We start from the raw sequence: 16,047 nt of genomic DNA on the forward strand, positions 1-16,047 counted from the left end.
CTCAATAACAACTCAATATTCAACAGTCACAAGCTTCACAGAGAAACTCACAAGATCAGCAAAACACGTGTTCAAGTTCATCAATAATAAAATGTGCAATGCCATGAGATGCAATGTCAAGTATAGTGATGCATGTCTTCCTAACGATACACACCCGTTGTCTCTCAGTCCGGGACCCATGGGGGACATATCTGTCCATGCATATGTCGCGGTGCACGACACGATCATCGATAATAGTAACCAACGTGGCAGGCGATACCTCCCTCGAAATATAATATCCATCGCGGCGCGCGATACGACCCTCGAAATGGTACATCCTCTTATCAAATAACTCTTATCACAACCATGTTTCAAATGCAGTTTGAATTACATACTAAAAAAAGATAGCCGTTTTGATATCAAAGCACAATTTGCAACAAGGAATACAACACCAACAAATAAGCAACAAGTCTCCAGATCATTCTCAACATCACACAAGGAAATACGCGAATTTCGTACGCTTAACAAGAGTTTAGAAATCCACTTGCCTTAACCACTCGAATAATCATTTTGGGACTTGAGCCTTCCCTTTCCGTTGAACTTCCGAACCAATGCAATCTATTCAAATATATATTCACAATAAGGTTTCGAAACTAACAACATCTACATTATTAAGTGTTTGACCTTGAACTTAAAATTCCCCCAAATTTATAATCAAATTCATAATTCTTGATGTCAACTAACATTTCAACTATCATATTTTCCAAGTTTCAAGTCTAAAGTTAAGTCTAAATTTTTAAAAGTTATCCCTCAATTCTTAAAGCTAACGTAAAATAGGGGTTGACCAAGAATCAAATTAAATATATATATATATATATATATATATATATATATATATATATATATATATATCATCAACCTATACCTATATGTCAAAGTTTTTTTTTTAATTCCTTTGAATTTTGAAAGCCGCCAGAATGATGTAACATCATCATATGGCTTCACAATGCCCACTTCAATTTATATACCCATTATTAATATTATCACAATAATAATAATTAATTGTTGCCTCCACTAAGCCCCATATTTCAATACATACACCAGCGACTTTATTTCAACATTTCTTTTTCATTTTTTTTTGTATTTTCTATCACAACTAACGAGGTAGTAATACTTGTTAACATACACATAAGTCATTATATGAATAACACATATTACTGGTTTACCTGATGAAGATCTTGTGGCTGCCTTCGGCGTCTACAGGTAAAGTTCTCCGACTCTTTTCTCTTTTTCTGTCTTTTATTTAATTAATAAAATAATTATGTAATAAATGTGACAAACCCTAAACAATTTAATTCATTTTAACCCATGATTTATAAAGTATTATTAAATGATTACTTTAGTCCATTAACTATCGATTTATTAACTCAAGTTACACTAATATTTAAAATTTCCAAAAATGACTTTCTGAGTCATTACATTATCCACCACTAAAAATCATGTTCGTCCTCGAACATAGAGTAAAAGTAATTACCTGAAGCTTCAAAAAGTTGAGGATATCTGGCACGCATGTCAGACTCAGTCTCCCAAGTTGCCTCTCCCACTGATTGGTGCTTCCATTGCACCTTCACTAAAGCAATCTCTTTGGTCCTAAGCTTTCAAATTTGCCTATCCAAAATAGCTATAGTCTCCTCCTCAAATGCCAAGTCTGGACCCAACTCTACAGAGTCAAGTGAAAGTACATGAGATTCATTCAGAATATACTTCTGAAGCATAGAGACATGGAAAACAGGATGAACTGCCCACAAACTAGGTGGCAAGGCCAACTTATAGGCCACCTCTCCCACTCGGCTCAAAATCTCAAAAGGTCCAATGAACCTAGGGCTAAGCTTGCCCTTCTTTCCAAACCTCATCACACCCTTCATGGGTGATACTCGGAGCCAAACATGATCACCCTCCATAAACACCAAGGCTCTAACTCTCTGGTCTGCATAACTCTTTTGTCGACTCTGAGTTGTCAATAATCTATACTGAATCATATGAACTTGTACCATAGCATCTCTAAGCAAGTCTGTATCCAAAGAGTCCATCTCCGCCGAATCAAACCAACCAATCGGAGACCTACACCGTCTTCCATACAACGCCTCATATGGGCCATCTGGATACTAGAGTGATAACTGTTATTATAGGCAAACTCTGCTAATGGTAAATGTTGATCCCATCTAGCACCGAAATCGATCACACACACTCGAAGCATATCTTCCAATACCTGAATGGTCCGCTCAGATTGACCATCTGTCTGAGGGTGAAATGTCGTACTCATATCTAACTGAGTACCCAGACCATGTTGTAATGCCTTCCAGAAATGAGAAGTAAATAGTGAACCCCGATCCAATATGATAGAAATTGGAACTCCATGTAGTCGCACAATCTGACTGATATATAGCTCGACTAACTTCTCTGCCGTATACTTCACCCGAATCGGAATAAAGTGGCAGACTTGGTCAGCCTATCAACAATAACCCAAATGGTGTCATAACCACTCGCTGTGGTAGGAAAACCCACAACAAAGTCCATAGTAATCCGCTCCCACTTCCAAGTAGTAATAGGCATCCTTTGAGATACACCCCCGGGCCGCTGGTGCTCACACTTGACCTGCTGGCAAGTCAAACACATCGAAACAAAGTCTGTAATATCTCTCTTCATTCCACACCACCAGTAATGCTGACTCAGATCATGATACATCTTCGCCGCTCCCGGATGGATGGAATACCGAGAACAATGGGCCTCCTCAAGGATCAATCTAATCAAATCACCTGTCTTGGGCACACAAATCCTGCCTCCGATCCTCAAGACACCATCAGAATCAAGAACAACCTCCTTAGCTTCCCCTCTCAATAATTTGTCTCGAATGAGACATAACTTTTCATCATTAAACTGGTGTGCACGGATCAGCTCGACTAAAGAAGATCGAGCCTCAATAAAAGCAATTATCCCATCACTCTCATTTGAGATCTGCAATCGGACAAGACTGTTAGCTAACAATTGAACATCTCTAGCCAATGGTCTCTCCTCAATACTAAGAGATGCAAGACTCCCCATGCTATGAGTCTTCCTACTCAAAGCATCGGCTACAACATTGGTCTTCCCCGGATGATACAAAATGGTCACATCATAGTCCTTCAGCAACTCAAGCCATCTTCGCTGCCTCAAGTTCAAATCTCTCTGACTAAAGATATACTGAAGACTCTGATGATCAGTGAAGATCTCACAATGCACTCCATACAAATAATGACGCCATAACTTAAGTACAAATACCACAGCCGCCAACTCCAGATCATGAGTAGGGTAGTTCTTCTCATGGGACTTCAATTGCCTAGAAGCATAAGCAATCACTTTCCCCTTCTGCATCAACACACCACCTAATCCAACTCCTGAAGCATCACAATACACTGTAAAGTCTACACCCTTCTCAGGTAGAGTCAACACAGGAGCTGAAGTCAACAAAGCCTTGAGTTTTTGAAAGCTCTGCTCACACTCATCAGACCACTGAAAACGCACATCCTGTCGAGTCAATCTAGTTAATAGAGCTGCAATAGTAGAGAAACTCTGAACAAATCATCGATAATAGCCTGCCAATCCTAAAAAACTCCGAATCTCAGTAGGTGAAGTAGGTCGCGTCCAGCCTCTAACTGCTTCAATTTTGGCCAGATCTACTCTAATACCCTCCTCGGACACCACGTGTCCCAAGAATTTCACAGAAGTAAGCCAGAACTCACACTTTGAGAACTTGGCATACAACTTCTCTTCTCTCAACCTCTGAAGTACAATCCTCAGGTGTCGGACATGGTCCTCCTCAGTCTTAGAGTAAACCAAGATGTCATCGATGAAAACAATCACAAGAGAATCAAGGTATGGTCGAAACACCCCATTCATCAACTCCATGAATGTTGCAGGGGCATTAGTCAATCCGAAGGACATCACTAGAAACTCATAATGCCCATATCGGGTCCGAAAAGCTGTCTTAGGGATATCTGATGCCCTAATCTTCAACTGATGATACCCAGACCTCAAATCAATCTTAGAGAACAATGATGCTCCTTGTAACTGACCAAATAAGTCATCAATACACAAAAGATGATACTTATTCTTAACGTTACCTTGTTCAACTGTCTGTAATCAATACACATTCTCATAGTCCCATCCTTCTTCTTCACAAACAATACAGGGGCACCCTAAGGTGATACACTAGGGCGAATAAAACCCTTACTCAATAAATCTTGCAACTGATCCTTCAATTCTTTCAACTCTGCTGGGGCCATACGATATGGGGTATAGAAATAGGCTTAGTGCCCGGCTCCAAATCAATAGCAAAATCGATATCCCTATCGGGAGGAACACCTGGAAGATCAGAAGGAAATACATCGAGAAACTCCTGAACCACGGGAACAGAGTCCATGGAAGGTGGTTTGACACTAGTATCCCGAATAAACGCTAATTAAGACAAACACCCCCTCTCTACCAATTTCTGAGCACGGATAAAAGAGATGACCTTGCTAGGATAAGAACCTCTAGCACTCTTCCACTCGACCCTCGAAATACCAGGCATTGCTAAAGTCACAGTCTTAGCATTACAATCAAGGACAACATGATAAGGAGAAAGCCAATTCATACCCAAGATAACATCAAAGTCTACCATCCCCAGAATGATTAAGTCTACCCAAGTGTCATACCCAGCCAATGAAATAAGACAGGATCGATATACTCGATCCACCACTAAGGGCTTACCCATAGGTGTAGAAACACGAATAGGTACAGTCATGCTATCACATATCATATCAAATTTAGCAGCAAAATATGTAGACACATAAGAGAATGTAGAACCTGGATCAAACAACACAGAGGCAGGTCGGTGGCATACTGGGATGATACCTGTAATAACAACATCAGAGTTCTCCGCCTCAGGTCTCCCGGGGAAAGCATAGCAGTGGCCTCCTCGTCCACCTCCATCCCGGGTGGTACCTTTACCCCCACTCTGCTGAGCTGCAACACCACTACTAGAAACTCTATCACCTCTACCTGACTGAACTCTGCCATGACCTCTACCCTGTGGTGTTGGTGGTCTAGTCTGGAATGAAGAATTAGGTCGAGGACCACCACGACCCCTTTGTGAAGTACAATACCGCATTAGATGATCGGGATCTCCACAAGTAAAATAAAATCTCTGACCTGGGAACTGTTGTGTGGACCCTGAAAACCCACTATAATTGCCTCGCCCTGTAGATCGCTGCTGTGAACCGTACGAGCCCTGACCTGGGCCATAAGAACCCCTAGATGTCTGTCCACCCTCAAATGTCGGCATAGATGCATGAATAGGTCCCCGCTGCTGAAAAGAACCACTCACTCTCTGTGATCCCCTACCCCCAGATGAGGCACCATGAAACTGGCCTGATATACGGGCCCTTTTAGGGTCCCCAAACTCCTCTCTCTCCATCAATTTCGCCTCTTTGGCGGCCCTCACAATGGAATGGAAAGAAGCCCCCTCCCTAGATGTCTGAAACACATCTGACCTGATAGAGAAAGTCAATCCCCTCACAAACCTGCGGATCCTCTCTGTCTCATTTGGAATAATGGCCAACGCATGCCTAGACAACTGGCAAAAATGCGCCTCATACTTTGTAACAGATAAACCATTCTGTCTCAGACTCTCAAACCTCAAGCGACTCTCCTCTCTCACGCTCCATGGTATAAAACAATCTTGGAATGCACTAGCAAACTGCTCCCAAGTCACTGGAGGAGATCCAACTAGCAAACTCCCCGAATAAGTCCTCCACCAGTCTCTCGCTGGCCCACGAAGCTGGAGTGTAGCATATCGAACCCCATGTGACTCAGCTAATCCAACCACCTCTAATAACTCTCGATAGGTAGTTAGAAACTCATGAGCATCCTTGCTTTTCCCACCCTGAAACTGAGGTGGGTCCATCTTTTGAAATCTCTCATACCTACGCTGCTCATCCTCTGTCAGAACAACCACCAGTGCAATTTGACCCCCAACTGCTGGTGCAACATCATTTTGAACCGCGGGATCTACTGGTAGTTGCCCCACCACATCCTGAACAACTGGACCTTGTTGCTGCTCTTGGGTCTGAGCCCCCTCTTTAGTACGAGAGTCATGTGGTGTGGTAGTCGCACCACCACCCTGAGAAAATCCCTCTAGCACACTTAACACCCTCAATAGTGTATCTTGAAGCAAAGGTGTGACTACAGGATCTGAAGGAACCTGGTCCTCCCTGCCATCAATCTGAGGTTCTGTAGAGACCTCTCTAGCACGACCTCTCACTGGTGCTGCTCCACGTCCACGACCTCTGGCTACTGTCGTACTACTAGCACGACCTCTAGCTCGAGATCTACCCCTACCCCTAGCTGGGGCCTCAACAACTGCCTCGGGAAGTGCCTCCCCTCTACCACCAGTAACATTAGTTCTAGTCCTCGTCATCTTTCAAAAGAGTATACAACAACTCAGTACTAACGAAGGTAATTACGCACTATGAGAAAGAATGAACAAAGGGAAGTTTCCTAGTAATCTTTATAGTCTCTCAGAGATGAGTACAGACGTCTCCGTACTGATCCTTGAGACTCTACGCAGACTCGGCTTATATACACGTGAGACCTATGAACCTGGGGCTCTGATACCATTTTTGTCACGACCAAAAATGGGTGTGATGGCACTCGTCTTATCCCACCAAGACAAGTCAGCCTAAAACCCAAAATCTAACAAAGTGCAGGAGTAAATGACAATCCAACAACAATTTCTATTATGAAACCAAGTCATATTAATTCAACCCCCAAAACCAGGTTGTCACGTGCACAAGCCTCTAATGTAAACATTAGAATTGAAAAAAAATAGAAGTCTAAGATGAAGTTGTCTTTTAAGTAAAAACAAATTCATAAACTGGAGTAGGAAAGTTCGCTGAGATGACAAGCAGCTACCTCACAACCCCCCATAAGATGCCTCGGAAATGAAAAGAATGACAGGTATCACGAAGATCCGGGCTCGTAACCTACAAAAATTTGTAGAAGCAAGGGGTGAGTACCAAACTACGCGGTACCCAACAAGCAAACCTCTAAACACAAGTTAAGTGAACAAAATACGGGCACTCCTTACACCCTATCTAAACCTCCACGCTACAGTCTAACAGTTTAAAGTTTACCAAACACACAACTCAATAACCACACTCTATCAGTTTACACATTCTCAATAACAACTCAATATTCAACAGTCACAAGCTTCACAGAGAAACACTCACAAGATCAGCAAAACACGTGTTCAAGTTCATCAATAATAAAATGTGCAATGCCATGAGATGCAATGTCAAGTATAGTGATGCATGTCTTCCTAACGATACACACCCGTTGTCTCTCAGTCCGGGACCCATGGGGGACATATCTGTCCATGCATCTGTCGCGGTGCACGACACGATCATCGATAATAGTAACCAACGTGGCAGGCGATACCTCCCTCGAAATATAATATCCATCGCGGCGCGCGATACGACCCTCGAAATGGTACATCCTCTTATCAAATAACTCTTATCACAACCATGTTTCAAATGCAGTTTGAATTACATACTAAAAAAAAGATAGCCATTTTGATATCAAAGCACAATTTACAACAAGGAATACAACACCAACAAATAAGCAACAAGTCTCCAGATAATTTCTCAACATTACACAAGGAAATACACGAACTTCGTACGCTTAACAAGACTTTAGAAATTCACTTGCCTTAACCAGTCGAATAATCACTCTTGGACTTGAGTCTTCCCTTTCCGTTGAACTTCCGAACCAATGCAATCTATTCAAATATATATTCACAATAAGGTTTCGAAACTAACAACATCTACATTATTAAGTGTTTAACCTTGAACTTAAAATTCCCCCCAAATTTGTAATCAAATTCATAATTCTTGATGCCAACTAACGTTTCAACTATCATATTTTCCAAGTTTCAAGTCTAAAGTTAAATCTAAATTTTTAAAAGTTATCCCTCAATTCTTAAAGCTAACGTAAAATAGGGGTTGACCAAGAATCAAATTAAATATATATATATATATATATATATATATATATATATATATATATATCATCAACCTATACCTATATGTCAAAGTTTTTTTTTAATTCCTTTGAATTTTGAAAGCCGCCAGAATGATGTAACATCATCATATGGCTTCACAATGACCAACTTATTAATATTATCACAATAATAATAATTAATTGTTGCCTCCACTAAGCCCCATATTTCAATACATACACCAAGGACTTTATTTCAACATTTTTTTTCATTTTTTTGTAGTTTCTATCACAACTAACGAGGTAGTAATACTTGTTAACATATACATAAGTCATTATATGAATAACACATATTACTGGTTTACCTGATGAAGATCTTGTGGCCGCCTTCGGGGTCTAAGGGTAAAGTTCTCCGACTCTTTTCTCTTTTTCTGTCTTTTATTTAATTAATAAAATAATTATGTATTAAATGTGACAAAGCCTAAACAATTTAATTCATTTTAACCCATGATTTATAAAGTATTATTAAATGATTACTTTAGTCCATTAACTATCAATTTATTAACTCAAGTTACACAAATATTTAAAATTTCCAAAAATGACTTTCTGAGTCATTACAGATATCTGAGAGGTACATCCAGTACTTCACTTTGTTTTGGCAAAGGCAAGGTGACTCTACAGGGTTTTGTGGATGGTGATCTTGGTGGTGATGTTGACTCGAGCAAGAGTACATCCGGGTACATTTACACCATAGGTGGAACAATAGTGAGTTGGATGTCCAGGCTTCAGAAGTGTGTTTCTCTTTCATCTACTGAAGCTGAGTATGTGGCAATAGCTGAAGCTGGGAAAGAGATGATATGGCTGGCAGATTATCTTGAGGAATTGGGCAAGAAGCAGAGCAAGAAGATTCTTTACTTAGATAGCCAGAGTGTCATACAGTTGGTGAAAAATCCAGTCTATCATTCGAAGACAAATCACATCAGAAGGCGATATCATTTCACTCGCAGGGCAGTGGAGGATGGTGATATGTGCTTGGAGAAGATAGAGGGTGCAAAGAACCCGACAGACATGTTGACAACATGTGTTGATGTAGGGAAACTGAGGTTATGTAAAACCTCGGTTGGTCTTTTGTAGTTGTTTCTATAGATGTTGCGGTGCGGTAAAGATGTTGATGATGAAGAGATTTTTTTTTAGAATGTATTTTTTGGATGACTGAGTCAGTATCCAAGTGGGAGAATTGTTAGGTAGTGGAGCCTGATTAATTTTAGGTTTTCCTATTTATTCTCTATTTTAGGTTTTCCTATTTATTCTCTATTTTAGGTTTTCCTATTTATTCTATGTAACCAAAAATACTTTGATTTATTAATATAAATATACCTCACCGCCGTGGAAGTTTACTTACGGGGTGTTACCACGAAATATTGGGTTTTCTCTTTCTCTCTCTAGATCTCTCATCTCTTTCTCTTGAAAGTTCTTGTGTTCTTCATTCATCTAGTGTGTGCGCGTGAATTCGATCCTAACAAATTGTTGCGGATGGTGTGGACAAAAAGGTTACAACAGAAGAACTTGTACTTTCTTTCCAAAAGAGAATTGAATTTTTTTTAAAAAAAAAACATTAATGTTCAACCATCCTTATGAGTTTCAAATAATTTGCACTTCTAAATTTCTCACTTTTATATTTATATTAAATAAGGTGTATTTTTTGCTTCAGTTATTTTGGTACATTATTTATTATGATTGTTGTTGAAATTAATAATTCATTAATATTTATGTGTCAACGTTTTATCACTTAAACAATTATTGAAGTGTTGTTTTAAATATAAAGAAGTTTCGAATGTATCAATTTTTAATTAAATTTTTTTGTGTAACTGTATCATAATTGTTAACTATGATACATAATTTATATCATTAAGTGTCTCAGGAGTTGATCTATTACATAGTTATAAACAATGTATTATACACATTATATCATATGTACTACATACGTGAATGTAAGTCGTGTATCATATATATTATAACTTTGCAACATATATATTTTATTTGATGTATCATATACGTGAATATAAGTCATGTATCATATATATTATAACTTTGTATCATATATCTTATATAGCATAACGTAAATTAGTTATGTATGTTAAGCTTAACTTCGTAAAACAAAAATGTATACTTTCAAAATTTAGCTGACCATAATGTATAAAAACTAATATATTGAAAACACAATATTTAAGAAATTACAGAATATTGTAATAGAAATAAGTTTTTAGAAAATTGTCTAAAACTTAAGTGACATTGCCTTAAAACCAAAAAAAAAAAAAAAAAAAACCCATAAAACATTGTTTGTGCAAAAAGTGCTTAATTACTAATCTATTTGAACCAAATCTTCTTCAGATTGTGATGTGACTTGACCTTAGGCTTTGGTGAATTGTCATTCTCAATAACGTATCCACTCTCGATCTTATTGCTGCCCTATCTCCACAACAATGATGTGTATGCTAATTTGAACAAAAACAGTCGGATGGTATAACGAGTTAATCGCTTAAAAACTCCACAAATATAGCTACATATATACCACAATTTCTACAAAATGTGCTACACAAAACATAAAAAACATAAAAAAAAAAAAATACTTGATAGACAAGTAACAAAATGTATGTGATACATATTCAAATGACAAGCTATAAGACAAAGGTTCAAATTGAAATTTATTTTTAATACATTCCAAACATCACTAAAAAATTACTAAAATGAGGATTTTAATATATCAACATAGTACAATTAAGTAGTGTCCCCTATTAGAAAAAACACATAGTAAATAATATATTAATTTTCATATGAATGTATCTTCATTGTTTATTTGATACACATATAACAAAAATATTATGATATACATTTAAATCACAAACTCTAAGATACATTACATATAATAGTTCAAAATGAACTTTATTTTTAATACATTCGGAACACAACTTCATATGTAAATTAAAAATAGGGTTTTAATGTATCAAGTAATATCCAACAAAGTATGAGAATATTGTACGAAAAATAATGTATCTTCCCTGTTTAATGTGTCAATTTATATCTATCCAACATATCAAATGTCATAATGTAACTACAATTAAAAATTAGGAGTTTTACATAAACATACTAAAATGCCATATCAAACACAAAAGGTCAAAAAAGGTACGAAAACACAACACATTCTTTGGGCAGTGAAGGTGGGGAAATTGTTGATGCCGCTTTCTTCCTCTTTTTTGGAATTTTTTTTCTGCATTTAATTTTGGAGAAAAAGAAACTTCCTTGTTCGAGTTTCATTACTCTGATTCTTCATTGTGACGTCTCATGCAAAAGTTTTGATCTATTTTCAATCCAATTTTCTTCATCAGAATCATATATGCAATTAGTATTAGAAGAATTTAGTTGAGCAATACCAATAATAATGAAGGAGCCTGATCCATAGTCGTTAGCCAAAAAATTGATTTTCTTTTGAAGAAGAAAACGATGATAACTAAAAACCCTACCTATTCAGATGTTTGAATTTACTTGATTTGAGAGAGAATACCAATTGAAAATCAAATTGATTTTAAAACTGTAACTGCTATGTGGAGTGAATTTAGTGAGAGAAAAGAGGAGCAAATAGAGGAGTGAAAAAGGGAGCGGGCGAACAAGTTTTGACTGATGAATCTTATGTATTTGTAAGTTACAAAAATTTAGTGAAATAAGGGATTTATGAAATATTTTTAAAAAGTAGGAAAAAAATAGAGAATAAGGTAAATAAAGATGTATATATAAGTTATTTTTCCTTAAATTTATTAAAGTAATTGTGCAACAAAATATTTATTGTAACATAAATTCATTGTCGACTGAACCTATAGATAAGGAAAAATAAAAAAAATTATCTTAGACACAACCTCTTATTAATCTAATTTTGACATATTTTACATTCTTTTTGGGATTTCCGTATACAAATACTTGTAATTTTGGAAGTAGTTTTCGTATGAGCTTAATTACTCCTAGTTAACCTTAGTCGATCTCACATCTATGTATCCTCTCACTTGTATTTCTATGTATCCTCTCACTTGAAAAATACAGAAAAATTATTTTCGATAAAAACGATTAAAAAGAGGAAGTAACAAGAAGTAGAAACAATAACAAAATTATATATATATCATTAAAAAAAATTTATCGATTCATATATAGTCTAGAGCCGAATGGCTATAACAATAATAGCAGTAAAATATTGTTGCAATGATAAACTAGCTTGTTTAAGCTTCTCATCTTGTTCGTATATTGATTTAATGAGTAAAGCCATAGTCACATGCACGTACATCACCTATCGATTCAGTCATGAAATAAAGGCTTAAGTCATCGATCGCCCCTCAAAGTTGTCCGCATAATTCACTTAGACACCTCAACTAAGACTTGTACCTATTGAACACCTAAATTGTTCAAACATGTACCTATTAGACACAAAATGCTGATATGGCAGAAAATGTGTATTGCACTTCCCTAAAGCGCGTGAAAAGACTTAAAACAATGTCTTTTTTTTTATTTTTTTTACATTTTTTTCTTCTTTTATTGACACTTGGCATTATAATTAACTTAAAAAATATTTTTCTTCTTTTAGTTACACTTTTTTCAAAAAAAGAAAGCACCCCACTCCATACCTATCATCTTCTTCATACTTTAGTTTACAAAACTTTCTTCATTTTAGCTCCAACATTTTTTTTATATATACAAAAAATCTATATCTTTCAAATATGAATATAAATGAAAATCAACAATGAAGATTCTGATTTGAAATAAAGTCTTCGTATAATTTATTTCAAATCTCATAAAAAGAAGGAACAAATATTAAGAAGATGAAAGAAGATAAATGATTTTTACATATAAAAAAAGTTAGCCGATATTTATTTATCACAATTTTCGAACAAAATTTTTTACTCAAATTCATATATGTTTATTAAATTTATCAAAAACGATATCAAAAAATTTGAAAGAAATAATTTTGGAGCTATCAATGTCATCGATGTAGAGTTGAATAACCGCCAATAAAATTTTCTTTCTTCTTCACTCTTAGTATGAGAAAGAATGTGTTTTGGGGAAGAAGATGAAGACGTGTGTGTGTGTGTGTGTATATATATATATATATATATATATATATATATATATATATATATATATATATATATATATATTATTTTTAAAAAAAAATTAATCTTGAAGTTGTTGGAAAAGAATAAGATTTTGTAATTTGAGAAACAATGTGTTTTGGGGAAGAATATGAAGATGAAGATGAAAAGGGGGTGGGGTGGGGTGGGGTGAGATAAGGTGGGGTAGAATAGGTTGACATTTTCATTTTTTCTTTTTCTTTTTTAAAAAATTAAATATTAAATGTTTTATTTTTTTTTATAATTTTCAGGGCCCAATGCTAAATGTAATTTTTTAATTAGTCATTTTTCCACATCATCGCAAGTGTATCACACACTCTTCACATTTTTTGATGATTATCAAAAAATGTCTAATAGGAACAGTTTTTGTATAGGTAAAAGTGTTCAATTTGTACTACTCTTAGGGTATCTAAGTGAATTATGCATACAACTTTAAGGGGCCGCTGATGACTTAAGCCTAAAATAAATTACTCTTTCGTATTTTTTAATACCATAATATCCGATCGCGCTTTCTCTACTATATTCTACAAATGTATAAAACCATGAACATGAAGGGTATAATTCTTTCAATTTTGCGTTCTTCGTTTTATCAATGAGAGAATTCACTAGGGTTGATGTTGATTTGATGAGGTCCGTAGTCATGTTGAGTGTGATCAAACCTAGGGTTTCAAGATCAATGGTTTTGGAATGAGGGTCTGATCGTAAGAGTTTCTCACACAAGGAAGAAACGGGCGTTTTAATACAAACATCAGTAACTAAATCGCCCTTCACAAGTGTAGATGTGAAGAGGATGGAGAGAAGAGTATATGAAAAAAAATGAGGTAAGAATCAAAGAGGTAGCACCATTTGATTTCTTTAATTACTTAGCCCACAAAATTATAATGAAAGGTTAATGGACCTACCCCTCTTTATATAGGAGGAAGAAATAAAGAAACATTGATTGTGATTTTAATACAATCCTATCTTATAATATGGTTAATTAAGATCTTTGTTTAAAATATGCAAATTGATATGAATAGAAGTAACTAGATTTCAAAACAAATTTTCAATTTTCAAATGGTCAATGAAACATTTAATTGTAGTTTTTTCAGCAAATAATTTATAAAATGTAATAAATACAATTTTGGTGAATATTCTAGCATAACACTATCAAATTAATTATTATCATGACTTATTGATTGTGTATATATATAAATTTTCGGAGGAAAATAGAGGGATAGATCTATTATCTTCGAATTTCGAACTTTGTAATTTAACAGATTTAAAGCTAGGGTTAAAAATTCGGGGTTTTAAATTTCATGAGACTTTGTAATTTGTCCGAGGCAAAGTTAGAGTTAAGAGTTTGGAGTTTTAAATAGAGCAACGTTCACATTTAGCAAACATAAAAATCATATTTGTATATTATAGCTATAGTTTACATAATTGTGCTCCATCGCAAACTTTATGTTAGCTATGGAGCATCAAATTGTATAAATCGTTTGGGGCATTAGATTTGTATAAAATCGCTAAAGTTTGCTATGGAGCATCAAATTGTATAAATCGTTAGGGAAATTAGATTTGCATAAAATCGTTGGCAGCGTCTCAATTCAATTTTATGTGTTTGTAAATCTGTATAAAATTTTAATTTGTATACAATTGAATCGAAACAAAACGTTTGCATATCAAATCTCTCTCTTTCACTTTATACAAATACAAGTTCAGACGAGGCCTAGAGTGAGAAAACCTGAATTTTACCATTTTTGATGTGCTATAGTCCATGAATATATTTGTTGATACGAATCCCGACGTAATTTTAACCAAATTTTTTTGTCGTCGTCCATTAAAACCTTATTAATAGTGTGACCCACCTCTAATAACACCCTTTTTAAACATTATTTTGCTATTGTCTTTGACTTTTATACCCTTCCTCACTCCATACCGCCCCATATCCATCCCTATAATAGGTGATGGTGCATATAGATGTAAAGTATGCCTTGATTACTAAAATACAAAACTATCATAACTTAAATTAGAGTAAATTTCTCGTCGAATAAATCACGATTAAGTATTTTTTATCATCTATATCATCAAACTCACACAATAACAAAATATTTCATCATAATTCGTAAATTAACTTCCACTCTTAATTTAAGACAACATATTCAAGATTTTATTATTTAAAGCTCATACATTTTACATCAATCAACCATATCCAAAGGCAAACAAAGCAAGCTTTTGATCTTGGGGCTTAATTGAACCCAATATCCTCAAAATATATAGAATAAAAATTCTAAATATAAAAATTGTACTGGTACTTTAACAAACAATAAAAAAAAACCTTGAAAAGTTAACAAACATATATTATGACTTAGTAATTTCAATACAAACATGATGATAATCATGTGCACTTATTCCTCATGACATATGGCATATGACAAGCATATTGATTAATTAACACATAACCTAGGGATATGAGATATGCATATACATAATATATAGAATGTGCATATTCATGTGCCATATACAATTATGGAACCTGTCTTAATTAATATTGTTGTTCATATTCTTGTTGTTTATTTTTAGATTTCTTGCCAAGGCTCTTAAACCATTTGAGAAACTTGTTTTTGGAAGCATTTTTGCTTTTCTTCTTGTCATCCTTATGTGGAGGAGCAGGAGATTCAGGATCCCATTGATCAGCCCAAGAGAGACCCTCAGACCTAAATACTTCCATTCCTAGCTACTTTTTTTTTTCTTCTTAAATTTGCATTTTTTTTTCACAAGTCTTCTCTTATTTTGGGGAAAACAATTCAATGGTTACTTTTCATTTTATTGGTTTGTTACTATT

At 35.3% G+C, this 16,047-nt stretch overlaps 1 protein-coding gene across 1 annotated transcript; it reads right to left on the reverse strand.

The window, feature by feature from the left end:
* Positions 1-2,451: 2,451 nt before the first annotated feature.
* LOC138348616 (uncharacterized) lies at positions 2,452-6,675 on the reverse strand. Its single transcript, XM_069298166.1, has 5 exons — positions 6,658-6,675; positions 4,864-6,178; positions 4,502-4,590; positions 3,412-3,543; positions 2,452-3,183 (listed from the first exon to the last, which is right to left on the reverse strand). The coding sequence occupies exons 1-5, from the start codon at positions 6,673-6,675 to the stop codon at positions 2,452-2,454; spliced, it is 2,286 nt and encodes a 761-aa protein (XP_069154267.1).
* Between the last annotated feature and the right edge of the window lie 9,372 nt (positions 6,676-16,047).

The sequence above is a fragment of the Solanum lycopersicum genome, chromosome 5 (assembly GCF_036512215.1).
Source record: "Solanum lycopersicum chromosome 5, SLM_r2.1".
Classification (NCBI taxonomy): Eukaryota; Viridiplantae; Streptophyta; class Magnoliopsida; order Solanales; family Solanaceae; genus Solanum; species Solanum lycopersicum.